General features: G+C 37.1%; 3 protein-coding genes across 6 annotated transcripts in view; 2 read left to right on the top strand and 1 right to left on the bottom strand.

Annotated features, from left to right (window-relative positions):
* LOC107695294 (cold shock domain-containing protein E1-like) overlaps window positions 1-2,103 on the top strand; it is a 14,348-nt gene extending 12,245 nt beyond the window's left edge. For all 4 annotated transcript variants that reach the window (XM_016495147.1, XM_016495148.1, XM_016495145.1 and 1 more), the window contains 3 exons: window positions 1-156; window positions 305-437; window positions 636-2,103. In XM_016495147.1, the coding sequence (XP_016350633.1) occupies window positions 1-156; window positions 305-437; window positions 636-683 (337 nt within the window). In that variant the 3' untranslated portion in view covers window positions 684-2,103. The remainder of the gene's footprint in view (window positions 157-304; window positions 438-635) is intronic.
* On the bottom strand, window positions 1,648-4,397 carry rassf11 (Ras association domain family member 11). Its single transcript, XM_016495149.1, has 2 exons — window positions 4,295-4,397; window positions 1,648-3,594 (listed from the first exon to the last, which is right to left on the bottom strand). Exons 1-2 carry the CDS (start codon window positions 4,395-4,397, stop codon window positions 2,255-2,257), a joined length of 1,443 nt encoding a protein of 480 aa, XP_016350635.1. The 3' UTR covers window positions 1,648-2,254.
* Window positions 4,398-6,647: 2,250 nt separating this feature from the next.
* Window positions 6,648-10,236, top strand: LOC107695293 (DNA-(apurinic or apyrimidinic site) lyase 2-like). The gene is made up of 6 exons (XM_016495144.1): window positions 6,648-6,973; window positions 7,080-7,163; window positions 7,374-7,554; window positions 7,755-7,898; window positions 8,169-8,238; window positions 9,053-10,236. Exons 1-6 carry the CDS (start codon window positions 6,859-6,861, stop codon window positions 10,148-10,150), a joined length of 1,692 nt encoding a protein of 563 aa, XP_016350630.1. The 5' UTR covers window positions 6,648-6,858; the 3' UTR covers window positions 10,151-10,236.
* Window positions 10,237-17,795: the final 7,559 nt, after the last annotated feature.

Here is a 17,795-nt window from a genome sequence, read left to right as displayed (position 1 = left end):
CATCACATACGAAGTTGGAGAGAGCAAAAAGCTGTTTTTCCATGTCAAGGAGGTTCAGGATGGTCTGGAGCTCCAGGCCGGAGATGAAGTGGAGTTTTCAGTTATCCTGAACCAACGCACAGGCAAATGCAGTGCCTGCAATGTTCGCAGAGTCAGGTAAGACTGTTGGGTGTGAATCTGAGTCACGTGTAATATAAAAAAAATTGAGCTGTTAAATATTTTGTTTATATTGGCTTTTTAATTAATCTAACCAGAATTATATATCTTTTTTGGGGGGCTTTTTTTTTTTTTTTTAAACACACAGTGAGGGTCCAAAACCAGTAGCAACACCTCGTCCTGACCGACTGGTCAATCGCTTGAAGAGCATCACTCTTGATGACACCAACGCCCCCCGTCTTGTCATTATAAGACAGCCTCGTGGCCCAGACAATTCAAAGGTATAAATATACTGCATTTCTGTTTACCATTTCTTGATTCTTGAATCCAAATCAAAAACTGACTTTTTGCAGGTTTTTAAAAAATAAAAGTAAAAAAAAAAGGATCTTGTTTCTAAAACTGCAGTCCAGAATACTTTGACATGAAACTTGCCCAAAACAATTGACACATTTTGATATTGACCTGTTTTGTTCCTACAGGGCTTCAATGTAGAGAGGAAATCCCGCCAACCTGGTGTTACTGACTGAGTACTGTTCACCCCTGTCTTCTTCCTCCTCCTCCTCCTCACTATGGAAGAAACACCTTGAACATAAGCAATCAGACAGAGGGCAGAGGAAGGGATTTGTGTGTGTCTGTCTCTTTCGCTCTCATTTTATCTCTCTCACCCATAAACACAATTCACAGAGTAACAAACAAATCAAGACTTGAAAATTAGCACACATAATTCCCTTCGTGTCAGGATCCCTTGCAAAAAAAAATTCTCATCTCATTGTCTTCATTGTATGTGTGACATTTTTGTCTGGTTGTAATTTGAGCAAAACCCCTCGTGTTGTATGAGCGTGTGCGTGGTATGCATCACGTTTGGAAAAAGTAAACTTGCAAGGTTATGCAGAGGATATGAGGGGAAAGGGTTTTGTAGTTCTCACATCTTTAGATTGAGATGTGGGCACTGTTTGACCTGTTTTTCGTTTCTGCTGAAATTGAAATGCCAGGAATTCTGCACCTGCTGCTGTGTGAGTTATTGTTTTAGAGTAGCTTTGCCTGTCTGTGTTTTGACTTCCTTTATATATACTTTATTCTTCCTGTATCACTTGAATTCTTCCCATGTTGAGTTTTTCACCCAGGTGAAGTCGAGATATTGCTAGGCTCTTTCTGCTGAGAAAAATAATGACTTTGAGGTTCTTTTCACTCACGTTTTCCATACCAATTCCTTTGGTTTTAACATGGATCTGAAAACTTAATAAATTTTCTCTGCGCTCGGAACCCGCTTGTGTATGGTTTTTGATATATAAATGACTATTTTTGATTATTTTCAAAAATAAATTGGCTTTTGTTTTTTTTAAGGAACCTTTTTTTTATTATTCCTGTCCTGATTTCACAAGCTCAATCGGTGTATGGGCAAGTGCAGAATTCCTAATGGCATCTTGTAGCCTGCAGTCCTTTTTTTTTTATATAGCTCTTTTTCTTTGCACATGTAATTGAATTTTTTTCCCTTTGAGTTCTACTTCATGTCTGCTAATGAAGAAATTAATAAAGAAAAAGGTGCCTAAAAACAAACAAAAAAATTAAAAGAGAAAAATTGGTGTCTCTATCCCCGAACAGCCACCAAAATATAAGAGCAGGTTCAAATATACTCTAATGTATGCTTTTACTTGGGTGGACTTTTTGAAAACCAGAATAGAATAAAATGAGCAAATGTGTGTAGAACATGAAAAGTGGGGGAAGTGTAATGAGCAAAATTTAAAAACATGCAAAGAAAATTGATTAAATGGATAGAGTGCTAATCATGGATAGATTTGCAGTGCTTCTTATGACATATGGAGCTATTTCTGTCTTGAGTATTCTCTGGAGCACCCTGGGTTTGTGTTGAACCTTAAGGTTCTCCTATATACTTTTGTTAATGGTCTTGAATGAAACAATTGAAATAAACATTTTATGAGAATGAAAGGTGTATTATGTTTAATTTTTCATCAGCAAAGCATTGTACCGAACCTTTAAACATCATCTTCATGCCTTTGCACACTTTCATGACATTAAACACAAATGAGGTATCCATGATGAAACCTAAAAGATAGGGGGTTTAGAAGTTTCAGAGTGCTTAAACTCTGGTGCTTCCCAACTGTACAGTGATTTCAGAGCGGTGCACTATCTTGGGTTTTGTCACTGATGTTGGATTCTGGCTCTGAGACCATCGTGTCCACCATGCCCTCAGATCTTCTGGTCTGCTTAGAGGAGGATTTGATATCTGATTTGCTGAAACGAGCACATATGGGAGTTTGGACTCCAGCATTGTGACCACCCTTTTTGTTCCACCATCTCCATGTGATCCGTCTGCTGAGATCTGTATTTGTTTGACAGTTTTTTGGGCAGGTTTTGGCGCATCTGCTTGGATATTCTCTCCGGTGATGTTTTCATGTTCTGTTTGCTGCTGGGAGTTTCTCAAGTCCATCGCTTGCAGTTTCTGTTTGTACTCTTCCAGTTTAGCTTTGCACTCAGCAGCTTCCTCTTTTATCCAAAAGAACTGCCTCTGAAGGTCTCTCTCAAAGACTTCCTCCGCCTTGAGTTCATTCAGCCAGAACTTGAGCTGTTCCTCTTCTTCCGATAGCTGCTTGGAAAAATCCCTGGTAGCTTGCTGCTGCTCAAGCTCAAGGATCAACTGGTCTGTTGACTCGATTTTGAGCTTTAGTTCTTGTAGACTAGCCTGTTGTTGGACAACTAGTCTTCTTAACTCTACAATCTCCTCACTCTCAGTCTCTTGATGGCTTGTTTGGACCAGAGGAACCACTGGATTTAAGGTTTTCAGGTCTTCCTCTGTCCCTTTCTGTTCCTCTTCCTCTTGTCTCTCACATACAGCACTCTCATCAGTGCATCTCCCACGGTTCCCAAGGCAACTGATCAAAGGCTGATGTGGCGCAACTCTATTTTTGTCTTTTTTGTCTCTTGCCTGTCGTGTTCCAGAAGCCAGGGAACATTTGGTTGGTTTCAGAGACGTGTTATCTGAGTGCCCATTTCCTTTTTTGCCCTCCTTGTCTTTCCCCTTATCTCGTCCTGATTGCTGCTTCCCGCCTCTGCCCAAGTTTTCCAGCCAACCCCATGCTTCCTCCATTAGTGTTAGCGACTTCCGCTTGGGTCTCTTTGGTTCCTCGGGTGGTGGCTCAGAGTGGAGGCAGAGGCGTGATAGCGGTGGGAGGCTCTGGCGGTGTTGGGCGATTGCCCCGCTGCCTCTCCGCGTTCTCCCTGTCCCCTCTGCTCGCCTCATTTGGGCTTTGGGCTGGTTTGTTTCTTCCCCAAGGGATGGACCAATATGCTTCAAAGTGAGCTGCACCTCCTTAGCTTGCTCACCATATTTCTCCAAGGCCTCCAAGAGACGTTCATCTGGAGTCACATTACGTTCATATTCTTTGAATTTTTCTCTTAGAGTGTATCGACCAGTGCGACCTAAGAGTGAGAACAATATTAAAAGTGATATTTTTGGGACAAATGCAGACGCTTTTATCCAAAGCAACTTGCAAATGATGAAGCAATTAATCTTAAGGAGGCAATAACTCAAGAAGTGTTAGCAATACAACGTTTCAAACATTGTCCAGAATAGTACAAGCTAGAACAAGCTATTTCTTGAATATTGTCTGGGATTTGGCTGTTTGGAGAGTCAGAACATTGTTTTTTAATCAGAACATTAACTATAACAGTTTTACTCACCCTTATTTCATTCCAAAATTGTATGACTTTTCCTCTGTGGAACACAAAGATATTTTGATATGAACTGTTTTTGTCCATATAATGGAAGTCAGTGTGGTCCAAAACAACTTTGACTTTCATTGTTCGGACAAAAAACACTTAAGACATTTTTCAAAATATCTTCTGATATGTTCCACAGAATAAAAAAAAAAAGTTGTACATGTTTGGGACAACATGAGGTTGACTAAATCATGACAGAGTTTTTATTTTGGGGTGAACTAACCCTTTAAGGCCTTTAAGAGCATTTGACCTTCTTAAAAATATTCAGTATTTCCAGCAAATGCCTGCAGACTAATTGTATGTTTTCTTCATGTTCATGTTTTTGACAGCCGATTTATGGTTACTTAGATGTTGTTTTATGAAATAATTAACTGAGATGTTGGCCCAGACATTTACTTACCAAGTGCCTGTGCTAAAGCGATGACCACCTCCTGACATGTTGTTTTCTCAGTGACTCCACAAACTATGCGGTGGACTCCTTCAACATACACCTTTACCTCCATTCTAAAAGAAAAATAAATCAGCTGTTTGGTTTTTTTTTCTGTCTAAACATTTCTCTAAATCTAGAATGTCTCATTCTCAAGAAAATATCAATCCAATAATATCACTCTGCCACTGTCCACTCCATAATAAATATTCACTCCAAGTTCACTTGTATTCACTCAGTAACGAACTACTGGTCACAGGTTTATGTAGAAAAAAAATATACACGCAATATGAACATTCAATAAGCCAATGTTTTAATGTAGCATTTTGAACATGAACAGAATAAATCTAATCGAACTTTTTGGCAAGTAAATTATATACTATCAGATTAGTTTGTATAGATGATTGAGTTTATAAAATTAGATTACGGTTTTATGAAGGGTGTGTATTAGATTACGGTTTTATGAAGGGTGTGTACTGTACCTGTCTTGATGATCAGAAATTTCCTAAATTTCTTCAGTTGAGTAGTAAAATCCTTGCACTTACGAGTCTTAGATAAGACGCAGTTTGGTATATGTTGTCCTGGTGTACATGGAAAAGTCTTCTTGTCATCCTTGACTTAGCTGAACAAGTACAAACCCTTCCCTTCAGTAAACACAGATCAAGACTGATAACAGAATTTGGTTGTAGATGTTGGTATGTGTGTTTGTCTGCAGTGCAGTACATAAATTCCCTAGACAATTCTTTTTTTTTTGGATGCTAATTATTTTGAATCTGCGTAAACATGTTTACATTTGATTTATACTGGGGCCAAAACAGGGCTTCAGTTACTGAATATGCTGTATGTTTTCTTGTATGATTTAATCTCTTCTGTATCTTAAAAATGCTTATATCCTTGCAGTGAGATATTTAAGAAAACATTATTTAGTTAAAATAAATAGGCACCATGAAGTGACTTTTTTTTATAAATAAAACATTAAATAATAAAACATTTAACAAATTTTGTTTTGTAATATTAAATGGTATTTTTATTAACTTATTGTGAAATCCACACATACAATTTTTCTGCCTTGATTTAATTTGTTGGTAATCAATTAAAGCTTAACATGTTAGAAAAAACATGAAATGTAATTAATTTGAAAGGTATTTAAATTTATCTGAAAGATTTTGAGAAACATCAGACAGAAAGAATAGGGTGAGATGTAACACTAATAAAAAAAAGTTTATATTTTAACATTTCTGCATGAATATATTGTGGTGTTCAAATATACTTGTGGCTTCTTTATGTTTGTTTCTTTTCAAAGTGGTTCTGTACCAAAAAAAAAACTTAATCTTTAAAAAAATATATATAAAAGATACAAGAAATTAAAAGGTTATTATTATTTTTATTATTATTATTTTAAACTTCACTAAATTGTGGAAAACTGCACACTGGTTAGTTACAGGGCCATAGCCGTCTAATATTTAGACTAGGGATGTGCATCTCATGCCTCAGGCCGATACGATACGCATCTTGATGCATAGCCAACGATACGATACATTAAATATATGAAGCAGCTACCAATGCAATGTGATACGTTTCACCCCTATTACGATGCAGTGCGATCCGTTTTCGATTCGATTCGATTCAACACAATGTGATTCGATGCAATGGAGAAAATATGATCACTTTTAATGCCTCAAGGCCTGTTTCATAAAACAAATCACTGAATTAAAAATGAAAATAAATAATAAAGAAAATGACTACATTTTAACTGCTATAAGAAACACACATTAACTAATTTGAGCTTAGTAATTAGTAGCCTACTAGCTTGCATTTGATTTACCAATGACAATAGTCCACTTACAGTTACTGCTATCATAAAAATACACTTGATATGTAGGTTTAAAATTCTACAAAAGACACATTTACAGGTGCATCTCAATAAATTAGAAACAGATGAAAAATATACCTGTGACATGTCAGTTATGCTCTGAGGAAAACACAACGTCTCAAATGCATTAAACAGCACAGATATATTCGCTGTTTGTCATGGTGGTTCGATTTGATCCATGATCGACGTTAAGGTCTGCTTAAGAAAAAGCGTGCACAAATTAGTGAGGGAATGTGAATTTAATTAGTCGTTAATGGAACCGCTTTATCCCCTATTGATTTGTTAGGTTATTTGAAGTCAGGTTTTGGACTTTAATGCCAGTTTTTCCTCGAGTCTCCGTGGTGTTGTGGTCACTTTCTAAATAATAAAAGTATAGCACACCCACTAGTAATTATATATAAATAAATCGGTTTTTACCGATGCAACTATGTTAGAAACGATGCATCGCAATATAAATGGCAACTTGTAGCCGATGCACACTTTTTTAACCGATGCACCGAGGGAATCGGGGAATTTTCCCATCCCTAATTTAGACTAGTAGTATTTTGAATAAACGCAGGTGTAAATACTTTTATTTTGAAAATATTTGAGACGGACAAAAATAAGGTCAGTACTTCACACATGCATTCAGCTTGAATCGTCCGACGGTGTTTGACAGATAAACATGAAAATTGTAACGTGGAACATAAACGGCATACGAACGTTTAAAAATGGCATCAAGACAACTCTGGATTCCTTCGATGCCGATATAATCTGCGTTCAAGAGACTAAAGTTACCCGTAAGTGTTTTAAAGAAACGCGGGACTTTGAATGGGTGATAAAGCACATGAGCCCTATTTTTAACCATTTAATAACTTTAACAGCTCAGCATACATTTTTTTTCAGGTGACCTGTTGGATGAGAAGACAGCAATTGCTGATGGCTACAATTCATACTTTAGTTTTAGCCGAGGACGAAGTGGATACTCAGGTACAGCAACCTATAGAACCATTAAACGACAGTAAAGTGTGCAAAGGGATTTTAAATAAAAACCGCAATGTTTTCAACACCGGATTCATGTCCATATTTTTATTTTTTAAAATAAATGTAGCCTTGTCTTTTACAACCACTGTCTGCAGCTGTCTGTGCTGTTCAGCTATGAGTATGAACTATGAACAACCTGATTTTCTCCCTGACCAGGTGTTGCGACCTACTGTAAGGATAGCGCTACTCCATTCCTGGCCGAGGAAGGATTGACAGGTCTGCTGGCCAATCAGGGAGAGGCTGTTGGTTGCTATGGAGACCAGGTTGAATTGTCCAGTGAGGAGCTTCTGGCGCTAGACAACGAAGGAAGAGCTGTCATCACTCAGCATTACTTCATGTAAGTTTAAGGATCTTAACTTTTGGACATTTAGTAGTTTTAGCCTAACATGTTGTGAAAGGGATAGCTCACCTTTCGTTGCTGGTCCACATTGACTTGCATAGTGTTTTTTTCCATACTATGGAAGTCAAAGGGGACCAGCAACTGAAGGTGAACTATCCCTTTAAATTGTTTTCACATATTTATTTTTTTATTCTCAGTGGCACAGATGGACCACAGAAGCTGACCATTATCAATGTTTATTGTCCCCGAGCTGACCCAGACAAACCTGAGAGAAAACAATACAAGCTCCAATTTTACCGGCTCCTCCAATGCAGAGCTGAAGCCATCTTGAGCTCAGGGAGGTGAGAGAGCGATAAAACCATCATCTGTTCATGCACACATACACAAAGTGCTGTTTTATTCCCTGATATATTGTTAAAAAGACCAGTTTGTCTCTTTGTGTTGCTTTAACAGTGTGATCATATTTTGGTTTTCAAAAAAGAAGGGATAGAGGATAGAAGGAAAAGAAAAATAGTTTAATACACTGATCCGATATGTATTATCATAAAGTTTTTTTTAAGATCTAAGATGTCTGTTTGTTTTGATTAACACATTCCTCTGCCACTCTTCAGTCACGTGATTGTATTGGGAGATGTAAACACTTCTCATCAACCCATAGACCACTGTGACCCAGATGATGTGGTAAGTCCTTTAACATGTTCCTCCATCATTATTTCAAGATTTCCGTTACCACCAGTTGTCCTGACTAGTTGTGACAAGTAATAAAAGTCCACAGTAAAAGCAAAAATGCATTGTACAATGCAGTACAGTCACAAACATATATATATATACATCTATATACATATATATATATACAACATATATATATATATATGTACATCTTTAATGAGGAAAAGAACTACAATCCCAAGAAGCATTACGAATGACATAATCAAATTAAAAAAGATGGAGGAAATTGGTTGATTCGATGTAGATAAGAATTCTTTGGCTGTGATTTGTTTGTTTCAGTTCTCTGATTGGTGGAGATTACAGAATCATGGGTAATGTAGTTTTTCACCAGGAATTCCACTGTTAAACACAAACGTTAAAAAAAATAATAAGAAACAATGCGGTCTGATAGCATCAACAAAAGCATACACCACTGATTAACAACCTTGTAGTACATAGTGGGTCTGTCTGTAACAGTTTATAAAGGTATCGTTCAAATTCAGTTCCATATATGGAGAAAATCTGTGGGATTTTTATTTCCAGAACCCAGCTGTCTCACTCTATATAATAATGGAACAGGATTTCCAATGGACCAATGAGATTTAATTGTGGGCGGAGTCACCCAATGTAACACTGTTTAAATAAAAACTAGGTAACCAAGCAAATGTCTTGCGACTGGATAGGACAAAAGCTGAAATTTACATGGAAGGGGTATATTTATTGTTTTATTGCATAAGTTATACACATACTAGCACATATCTGTTCTTATTACTGTTGTGTCATTTAGGATAACTTTGAAGATAATCCTGGGAGGAAGTGGCTAAATCATTTCCTTTTTGGAACGGCAGAAAAGACCAAAAATGGAAATACTGAAGATGAACTTAAAGAAATCTCCCAGAAATCTGCCTCTGGTGGCAAGTTTGTTGACTCCTTCCGCCATTTCCACCCAAAGCGCTCCAACGCCTTCACGTGCTGGTCCACGCTTACTGGTGCCAGGCAGACCAATTATGGGACGCGTATCGACTACATCTTTGCCAACTGCTGTCTGGTCAAGTCGGCCTTTATTGGCGTGGACATTATGCCAGAGGTGGAGGGATCCGATCATTGTCCTGTATGGGCACAGCTCAGCTGTACCCTCCAGTCTAGTCCAAAGTTCCCACCCTTGTGCACACGTCACATGCCAGAGTTCACTGGCAGACAGCAGAAACTTTCAAGTTTCTTTGTCAAAGTTTCAGAGAAAGACAGGGTTTCTAAAGACTCTGAAGAGAGTCTACCTGGATCACAGGATACTGGGGAAATTCTGGAAAACCTGAATCCTGTAGTACAGGGGAACAGTGTTGCAAAGAAGAGACCTACATGTAGAGAAAAAGACACAAATGCACACAAAGCCAAAAGAAGCAAGCAGATGAAAACTGAAAGCAATGCTAAAGGAAGTCTTTTAGCTTTCTTTAAGCCTAAACAAACACCATTAATCCCTTCCAGTGGAAACTTGAGCCTGAAACCGACAGAATCCTCTCAGGATAGCCCAGGTAGTGAGAGTGACACCAGAAGCTGCCCTGGTGATGTGCAAACGGAGACCAGTCTTTCCATGGTAACGGAGATGGAGACTGAAAATCAGGATGAAGTGGAAGGAGAATCGACATCCATAGACAAGTCAAAGGACTGTAAGAAGGGGCCATGCGCTGGTTTTTGGAAAGTGGTTTTGCATGGGCCTCCTCAGCCGCCACTGTGTAAATCACACAATGAGCCCTGTGTCTTACGGACTGTGAAAAAAGCAGGACCTAATTTAGGCCGGCAGTTTTTTGTATGCGCCCGTCCTCAAGGCCATGCCTCCAATCCTCAGGCCAGGTGTAATTTTTTTGCATGGGTAGATAAAGGGAAGTAGAATATACTCAAGTATGCATACTGTATATTTCATGTTTTGATTGTATGTTTTTGTTTTATATGTAGCATTTCTATTGTGCAACTAACAACAGATTTTAAGGTATAAATAAATAATGCTCTTTTGAATTTGGTTTAATATCATGCATTTCTAGCTTCAGCATTGTTTGTGCTTCAGCCATTCCTCTTTAAAAGAAAAAAAAATTACGCACATTTAGTTTTTGACCACTGAAGAGGTGTATAATTTTATCAAATTACTCATGGGGTCACACCGAAATCCCCATATATCTGAAAATGAAACATATAGGGCATTAAAAATAGGAATATCAAAAGAATGGTTTGTTAAGAACCAAAATCTAAAAGGATATTAAGATATCTTTAATACTTCTTGAGTTACAGCCACTTAAAAAAAAAAACTAAAAAGTACTTTTTTCCCAATTTTGAACCGTCCCTATTGGCATGTAATGCAACAAAGATTAAAGTGAGCAGCTTTTACTGATATACCTACCAATCTCTGTATAAAATCTTCAAGAAAACAAATAAAACATTTTAGCTGGGGAATTTTCTGAAATGTGGGTTTGACAGAATTACCCATTCATTTGTTGGAGAATACAAGCCTCTATAAAGGTTTTGTTGTTCTGGTACTGTGCACTGTGTGTGTGGAATAACTGCAATTAATCAAAAATAACATTCAATTTTAAGTGTAAAAACTTTGAGAAATGAGACTTCTCTCTTCTGAAGAGACGCACGAGTTAGCTCCGCTGTAATTTGTATAGAGATTTCTTAAATTTTATCCCCTTTTTATTTAAGTGTCGTCCATAGTTTGTTTTCTAAATGAAAGTTGTTCAAGATGTCGCCTAAACCAGCAAAGCAGAAGCAGAAAAAAAAACAGAAATCGCATCGGACTCAGAAGGCCTTGAAGCAGGCCTGGCGCCAGAGCACATCCCTGTGCCCCCCCTTCGGACCGAGGGGGACGGTCGGACTTGAGTTTAGCATGTAGTCTTACTCATACATACTATTATTTGTATTGGCTGCCACGCCAAATCATGCACACCTGCTTGCTTTTCTGTTTAATTTAACAGTGTTTTTGTGAACATATTTATTTAGTCATTTAGCAGACGCTGTTATCCAAAGCGACTTACAAATGAGGACAATAAAAGCAGTCAAAACTAACAAAAGAGCAACAATATATAAGTGCAAATGACAAGTCTCGGTTAGCCTAACACAGTACACGTAGCAAGGTGTATATATATATATATACACATATATATACATACATATATTATACATATACATATACACACACACATACATATATACATACACGTATACATACATACACACATATATACATATATATATACACACATACATATACATACATATATATATATATACACGTATACATACACACACATATATATATATATATACACACACATATATATATATATACATATACACACATATATATATACATACACACATACATTATATATATACATATATATATATATTCGTTATATATACTTTATAACAAATAATTGTAACACTTTATAATAAGGTTCGATTAGTTAATGTTAATTAGTTAATTATGTCAATTAGTTAGTTAATTATTGTAAAGTGCTACCTAAATAATCTATTTCGAGCGTTCACTTGAAAATATTAACCCCCCATGGACATCCCTTTGCCCCCCCCCCTTCGGTCAGACTTGAGTTTAGCATGTAGTCTTACTCATACAACTGCCTGCTGTTGCTTCTTATTGCTTAGATGGAAAAGCTGCCAATAACCCCTGTTCTAGGATCTGTTTGTTTCACAATGTGGTTCCCCGTTTGAACATATGGGACCTTTATGGGATCTATGCGGGCAAAAATTATTTCACACTTAAAATACATCCTTATACCTTTAATTTTTTGGTTAATAGTCACTTTTTAACAAATAATATAGGTTATATCTGATCAATATAACTACTTTTTAAATGAAAATGCATTATTTTCTATTTGCTTTTAGATGGAAAAGCTGCCCATAACTCCTGGTAAAGGATCTTTTTTCTTCGTAATAATAGCATAACGAAATACATTTGGCAAACAATCCAGTGTATCTGCCCTTCTGCTTTGGAAAGCGTAAAATGATTTTACAATGCAGGTCAGCAATGTAGCCAATCACAGACATGTTTGTTGATTTCTAAAACGCAATGGCCAATCAGAGGTGTTTAGGTTGGAATCCACGCACTCACCGCTCCAGTCACCGCTTTTTGTCCAATGCTGAGTTCTATCATGCTCGTTCTTCTTTCTAACAAAGACATTAACAAAGTTTCAACGTTCATTGTTGTTGTTTTTTTGTTTGTTTAATTTATATATATTTGTAATTAATTTAAATAATTTAGTTTTTTTTTAACTTTGTGCGATCGTGTGATGAATGAGTGACAGTTTTTAATACATTTAAAAACTCTGCATTCTGCATACGATAATGTATTCGGAATTAAAATAAAACGTGTGTTTTTCATGCTTGACAAGCGGCCACGTACGACACCGAGAAAGCTAACTACTACACTATATAGAAAAAGATAATTTCAGAAGCACATACGTGATTCTACAACCGAGCCTGGTCCAAACGCAGGATTTAGCTAAGGAAATGGTTATTTGTATTGGCTGCCACGCCAAATCATGCACACCTGCTTGCTTGTCTGTTTAATTTAACAGTGTTTTTGTGAACATATAAGTTATATGCTTTAATAACAAATTAAATTGTAACACTTTACAATAAGGTTTGATTAGTTAATGTTTTTAGTTAGTTAATTATTGTAAAGTGCTACCTAAATAATGTATTTCGAGCGTTCACTTGAAAATATTATTGAGCGCCACCAAGTCTTGTTTTACTGTAACTTCAGCAGCTCCAAGCACATGAACAAAAGTGCCAATCTCATTGGTCGGCCAGTTTTTAACGCGGCGCGTCAAACCAAAAAAACGAACCCGAGGCATTTTTTTTTTTAAATACGCTTTTACGCCTTGCGTTTTGCGCGTCGGTGTGCACACTCACATTGGCGCCCTTTGTTTAGTCACGAGGCGTTGAATGTCGGCGATAATCGCACCAAGCGATTTTCGCAGGCGATGAGCCGAGTGAACGTGCAAATTCACTCCCTGACATTACACATCGAATCCTATTTGATCTGCAATTCCTCTCCATAACAACTCCCTCTTATCGAGATTTTTGTAGTCGCTGTCACGTTTGTCATAAAGCCCTTTGTGTTCAAACACCAATGAGACCAGCAGCTCTACATTCATCTTGCCTGTATGTAAGAGGTTTTCAGTAATGCGTATGAATGAATTTCACTAAGGTTTATCAATGTTTTTCATTTCACTAGTGTTTGTAAGAGGTTTTCAGTAATGCGTATGAATGAATTTCACTAAGGTTTATCAATGTTTTTCATTTCACTAGTGTTTGTAAGAGGTTTTCAGTAATGCGTATGAATGAATTTCACTAAGGTTTATCAATGTTTTTCATTTCACTAGTGTTTGTAAGAGGTTTTCAGTAATGCGTATGAATGAATTTCACTAAGGTTTATCAATGTTTTTCGTTTCACTAGTGTTTGTAAGAGGCTTTTCAATAATTATGGCCTACACGGCCCCTCATACTATGTTTAGTTTTGTGCTTGAGCGCCACCAAGTCGTGTTTTACTGTAACTTCAGCAGCTCCAGGCACGTGAACAAAAGCGCCAATCTCATTGGTCGGCCAGTTTTTAACGCGGCGATGTCAATACCAAAAAAACGAGCCCGAGGCGTTTTTTAAAAAATGACGCTTTTACGCCTCGTGTTTTGTGCGTCGGTGTGCACACTCACATTGGCGCGCTTTGTTTAGTCACGAGGCATTAAACGTTGGCGATAATCGCGCGCGATATTCGTCCCGGTGTGAACAAGCCTTAAGGCTGTTGTTATGTTTACCAGAAAAATCCGAGGGCAGTGACGCATGTGCATTCTTAGAAAGCTGGTTAACTGAGGCATTGGACATGGAACCACTGCGAAAGCCCCTGGTCATAGAGAGAGCACACAGAATTGGGGATGTGTGACGGTCTGCTACGGACAAGAACTCAACACCAAGAGTGAGGAAATTCTTGGCCAAGACAGGCGTGTAATGCATGCGGCCAGAGCGAAGAAAGATGTACTGTTCCAAAATCACCGAGTCATGTAAGGTCCACGCGATTGGCCCAAGGAAGTTATCCAATGGTGTTCGGACTTTTCAGCGCGCAAAGTTATTCAATTTAGGTTAAATTCAAATCTGACTCCATTTTATTATGACCTCGAATTTAGGTTGAAAGGCAAAATGGTTGTTTGTCTGTCTCCAATTATTACTATTATTCTTCTGACATTTTATTATTCTAACTCTGAGTCTTTACTTTATATTTACTCGTTCAATAGGAATCTATTAAGTCGCTCAGGGTGTATCACGCTGGCTGATGTACGTGTACCCCACGATCACAAACTCTCTAGTCTGATCATTAGTCAGAGGTTATGTCTAAGTATTTAATAGGTAGCCCATGCTTACCATTATTTAAATAGTGGTTCTGTTTAGCCCCCTACAGTCACCCATGTAACAACTTGGTTAAAGCTCAAACAATAATCAAATGTCATGCTAGTACCATATACCTAGCCCCCGATAGTTAATATAACTATACGTACAACTTAATTAAAGCTGAGACAATAACCAGAGGTTATGGCCAGTACTATGAAGTATGCCCGAACCATGCTAGTACTCAATAGTATTTTGTCTAGCCCCCCATAGTTAATGCAACTGCATAACAACTTAACTAAAATCAAGCAGTCAGTTAGAAATCGATAATCTCACTTGATGTGCCCCATGCTCCATCTAACCTGAGATTTAGTATGTACTAACCCTAGACACAGATTACATAAACCTTCACTTAATCTACTTGAGAAAATAATTTCAGAGTAAATCAGAATAAAATCAAATGTAACCATTTATTATCAGTCAGGTATGTATTATGTCAATTAGCCAATTCAAAGATATCGAATCAATACAACACATCAAATTCTCAAAGATGAAACTAAGAGTAAAAGGTGCATACCTGACCTTGGAAAATACATAGTATGGAGTGCAGAGACACACTACGGGCTTTCTGGCTACAGAATCGCCCCGACCCTTTTGCTGCAATCCTTTAAATACAAAACCAAGATAAAACATCCCCCAAATGGAGGCATGTACAAACAATTGGAATTTGCATTAACCCAGGTCCCAGACCTGGGTAGTTTACACCTCAATGGGAACAGAAGGTAATTTGCATGAAAGACCCTGGGAGAGGGCACACCCATTAAATCAACCCCTAAATCTTCAAATCTTTATTACATTTTAGTTTACTTCTGTAGAAATTAGACCATTGTACCAGTCACACTGAGACATTTCAAATGATACCAGACATGGTATTAATAGATTAATCATAGGCATAATTCTTTAAAAAAAAAAAAATGACAAGGAAACTCAGCGGAGCTTAGGCGGTATGATTCATTGTACGGTTCATTTCGGGTTTGTTTTTGCTGAATAGATTCATTTAGATGGGGGAAGTTAGAAGTAATGTAGCAGATGAATTTGCTGGTGGCAATTCATGGAAGTGATAAAATGTTTCTATTTTCAATGGTTGATGTTTCTAATCGTTCTGTTTTATGTTTTAGCTTTACTTATCGTCACAAGGCACAGGGGATTCTTTTTTGTAACACTGGGGAGAGTACTGAATTATCTAAGTGATGGCAGAGATTATGTGGTTAAATTTATTTTGTAGAACTGCAGGGGGCTGCATAGTCTAACTAAAATTAAACAAGTGATGACTAGGCTAAAGCAACAACAGTCTAAAATTGTTTTTCTCCAAACACATTTAATGCCTAAAGATATCTTTAGAATACGTAATAGATGGCCCATTCAGATGTTTTCAGCTTCATTTAGTTCTCAAGCAAGAGGGGTTATTAGAATGATTTACAAATCTATTCCATTTCAAATAGCTAAGACTATACAGGACCCATCAGGTAGATATTTAATTGTTCAAGACGATTTATTACCTAAATCACTGATTCTACACTCTAAAAATGCTGGGTTGTTACAACCCAACCTTTGGTCAAATATGGACTAACCCAACTTTTGGGTTAAAACTTTAATTTAAAAATTTAACCCAACAGCTGGGTTAGTCCATATTTGATCCAACGTTGGGTTGAAACAACCCAGCATTTTTTAGTGTGTAGTTAATGTCTACGGTTCTAATGATGACATCCCAAAATTTCATAACAACCTATTTCTAACTTTATCTAATCTTTCTGGGTTTTATGTAATAGGTGGGGGTTTCAACTGTACATTAGATCCAACTAAAGATTGTGCTTCTGGCCTGGACCTGTCACACAGACAGACCAGAAAGACCCTTAATTATTTTATCGAGGACTTAAACCTATTAGAAATTTGGAGACATTTGCACCCTAAGGATATTCAATATTCATGCTTTTCTAGTACACACCACTCTTATTACTGAAAAGATTGAGGATTTTTATAAAGACAATAACCTATTGTCCTTTGCAGAGATTGTAGCACAGTTTGATACCCCCAATAAACACTTCTTTAAATTCCTACAATTTAGGAGCTATGTTTCTTCTCATCAACACTCTTAAAAATAAAGGTGCTTCACGATGCCATAGAATAACCTTTTTGTCTAAATGGTTCCAGAAAGAACCTTTAACATCTGAAGAACCTTTCTGTTTAACAAAAGGTTCTTTGTGGCAAAAGAAGGTTCTTCAGATTATAAAAAGGTAAGAAAGAGATGGTTCGTGAAACCAAAAATGGTTCTTCTATGGCATCACTGTGAAGAACCTTTTAAGCACCTTTATTTTTAAGAGTGAAGGTACCAAGCTTACAAAACCCATTAAGACTCCTTTTGAAAACTTATTATCAAAATCTCCCCAATCTAAAGGTTTAATATCAATGTTTTATAAATTGTTAGAATCATATTCTAAAGACTCTTCAGAATCCAAATTGATTTCCTGGAGAGAAGATTTAAAAATTTCTTTAGACATATGGCAAGAAGTGTGCGAGAAAGCTCAATCACAAACAGTAATCTCAAATTAATACAGTACAACTGGATTATGAGAACATATTTTACCCTAGGAAGGTTAAACAAAATTAGTCAAAACACCCCAGACACTTGCATTAAATGCTCAGGTGATAAAGGTACACTTTTGCACTGTATGTGGGATTGTCCTCCGGTGCAGAAGTTTTGGAAAGAGCTATAGTTATTTTTAAGATGGTATCTGTAAATCTTCCAATGAAACCAGAAATTGTTATACTTTATATGTTTATATTGTATACAGTAGCAGCACTCAGAATCTTATTGACATATGTATACTTCAAGCAAAGCGTCTAATAGCTAGCCTATGTATTAAAGTGGAAATGCCACCCATTATACACATGGGCGTAGCTTGTGGGGGGCCAGGGGGGCCTGGCTCCCCCATAGCGATTAAAGAATGGTACTAAATATTTATTTATAACATTTTTTCTATGAAGTAAGAATGCATATAATGCAGTTAATAATACAGGTGCATCTCAATAAATTAGAATGTCGTGGAAAAGTTCATTTATTTCAGTAATTCAACTCAAATTGT

This window comes from Sinocyclocheilus anshuiensis, unplaced genomic scaffold (assembly GCF_001515605.1).
Source record: "Sinocyclocheilus anshuiensis isolate Anshui unplaced genomic scaffold, SAMN03320099.WGS_v1.1 scaffold122, whole genome shotgun sequence".
In the NCBI taxonomy this organism is placed as follows: Eukaryota; Metazoa; Chordata; class Actinopteri; order Cypriniformes; family Cyprinidae; genus Sinocyclocheilus; species Sinocyclocheilus anshuiensis.
Note: the sequence above shows the minus strand (reverse complement) of the source record. Positions and strands in the feature narration are given on the sequence as shown.

Excerpts from the sequence above, each read along its gene's own strand:
- LOC107695293 (XM_016495144.1), top strand. The coding sequence starts at position 6,859 with ATGAAAATTGTAACGTGGAACATAAACGGCATACGAACGTTTAAAAAT. Across the intron at positions 6,974-7,079 it reads TCAAGAGACTAAAGTTACCC|GTGACCTGTTGGATGAGAAG; the intron begins GTAAGTGTTTTA and ends ATTTTTTTTCAG. Across the intron at positions 7,164-7,373 it reads AGGACGAAGTGGATACTCAG|GTGTTGCGACCTACTGTAAG; the intron begins GTACAGCAACCT and ends CTCCCTGACCAG.
- rassf11 (XM_016495149.1), bottom strand. The coding sequence starts at position 4,397 with ATGGAGGTAAAGGTGTATGTTGAAGGAGTCCACCGCATAGTTTGTGGA. Across the intron at positions 3,595-4,294 it reads CGCTTTAGCACAGGCACTTG|GTCGCACTGGTCGATACACT; the intron begins GTAAGTAAATGT and ends TCTCACTCTTAG.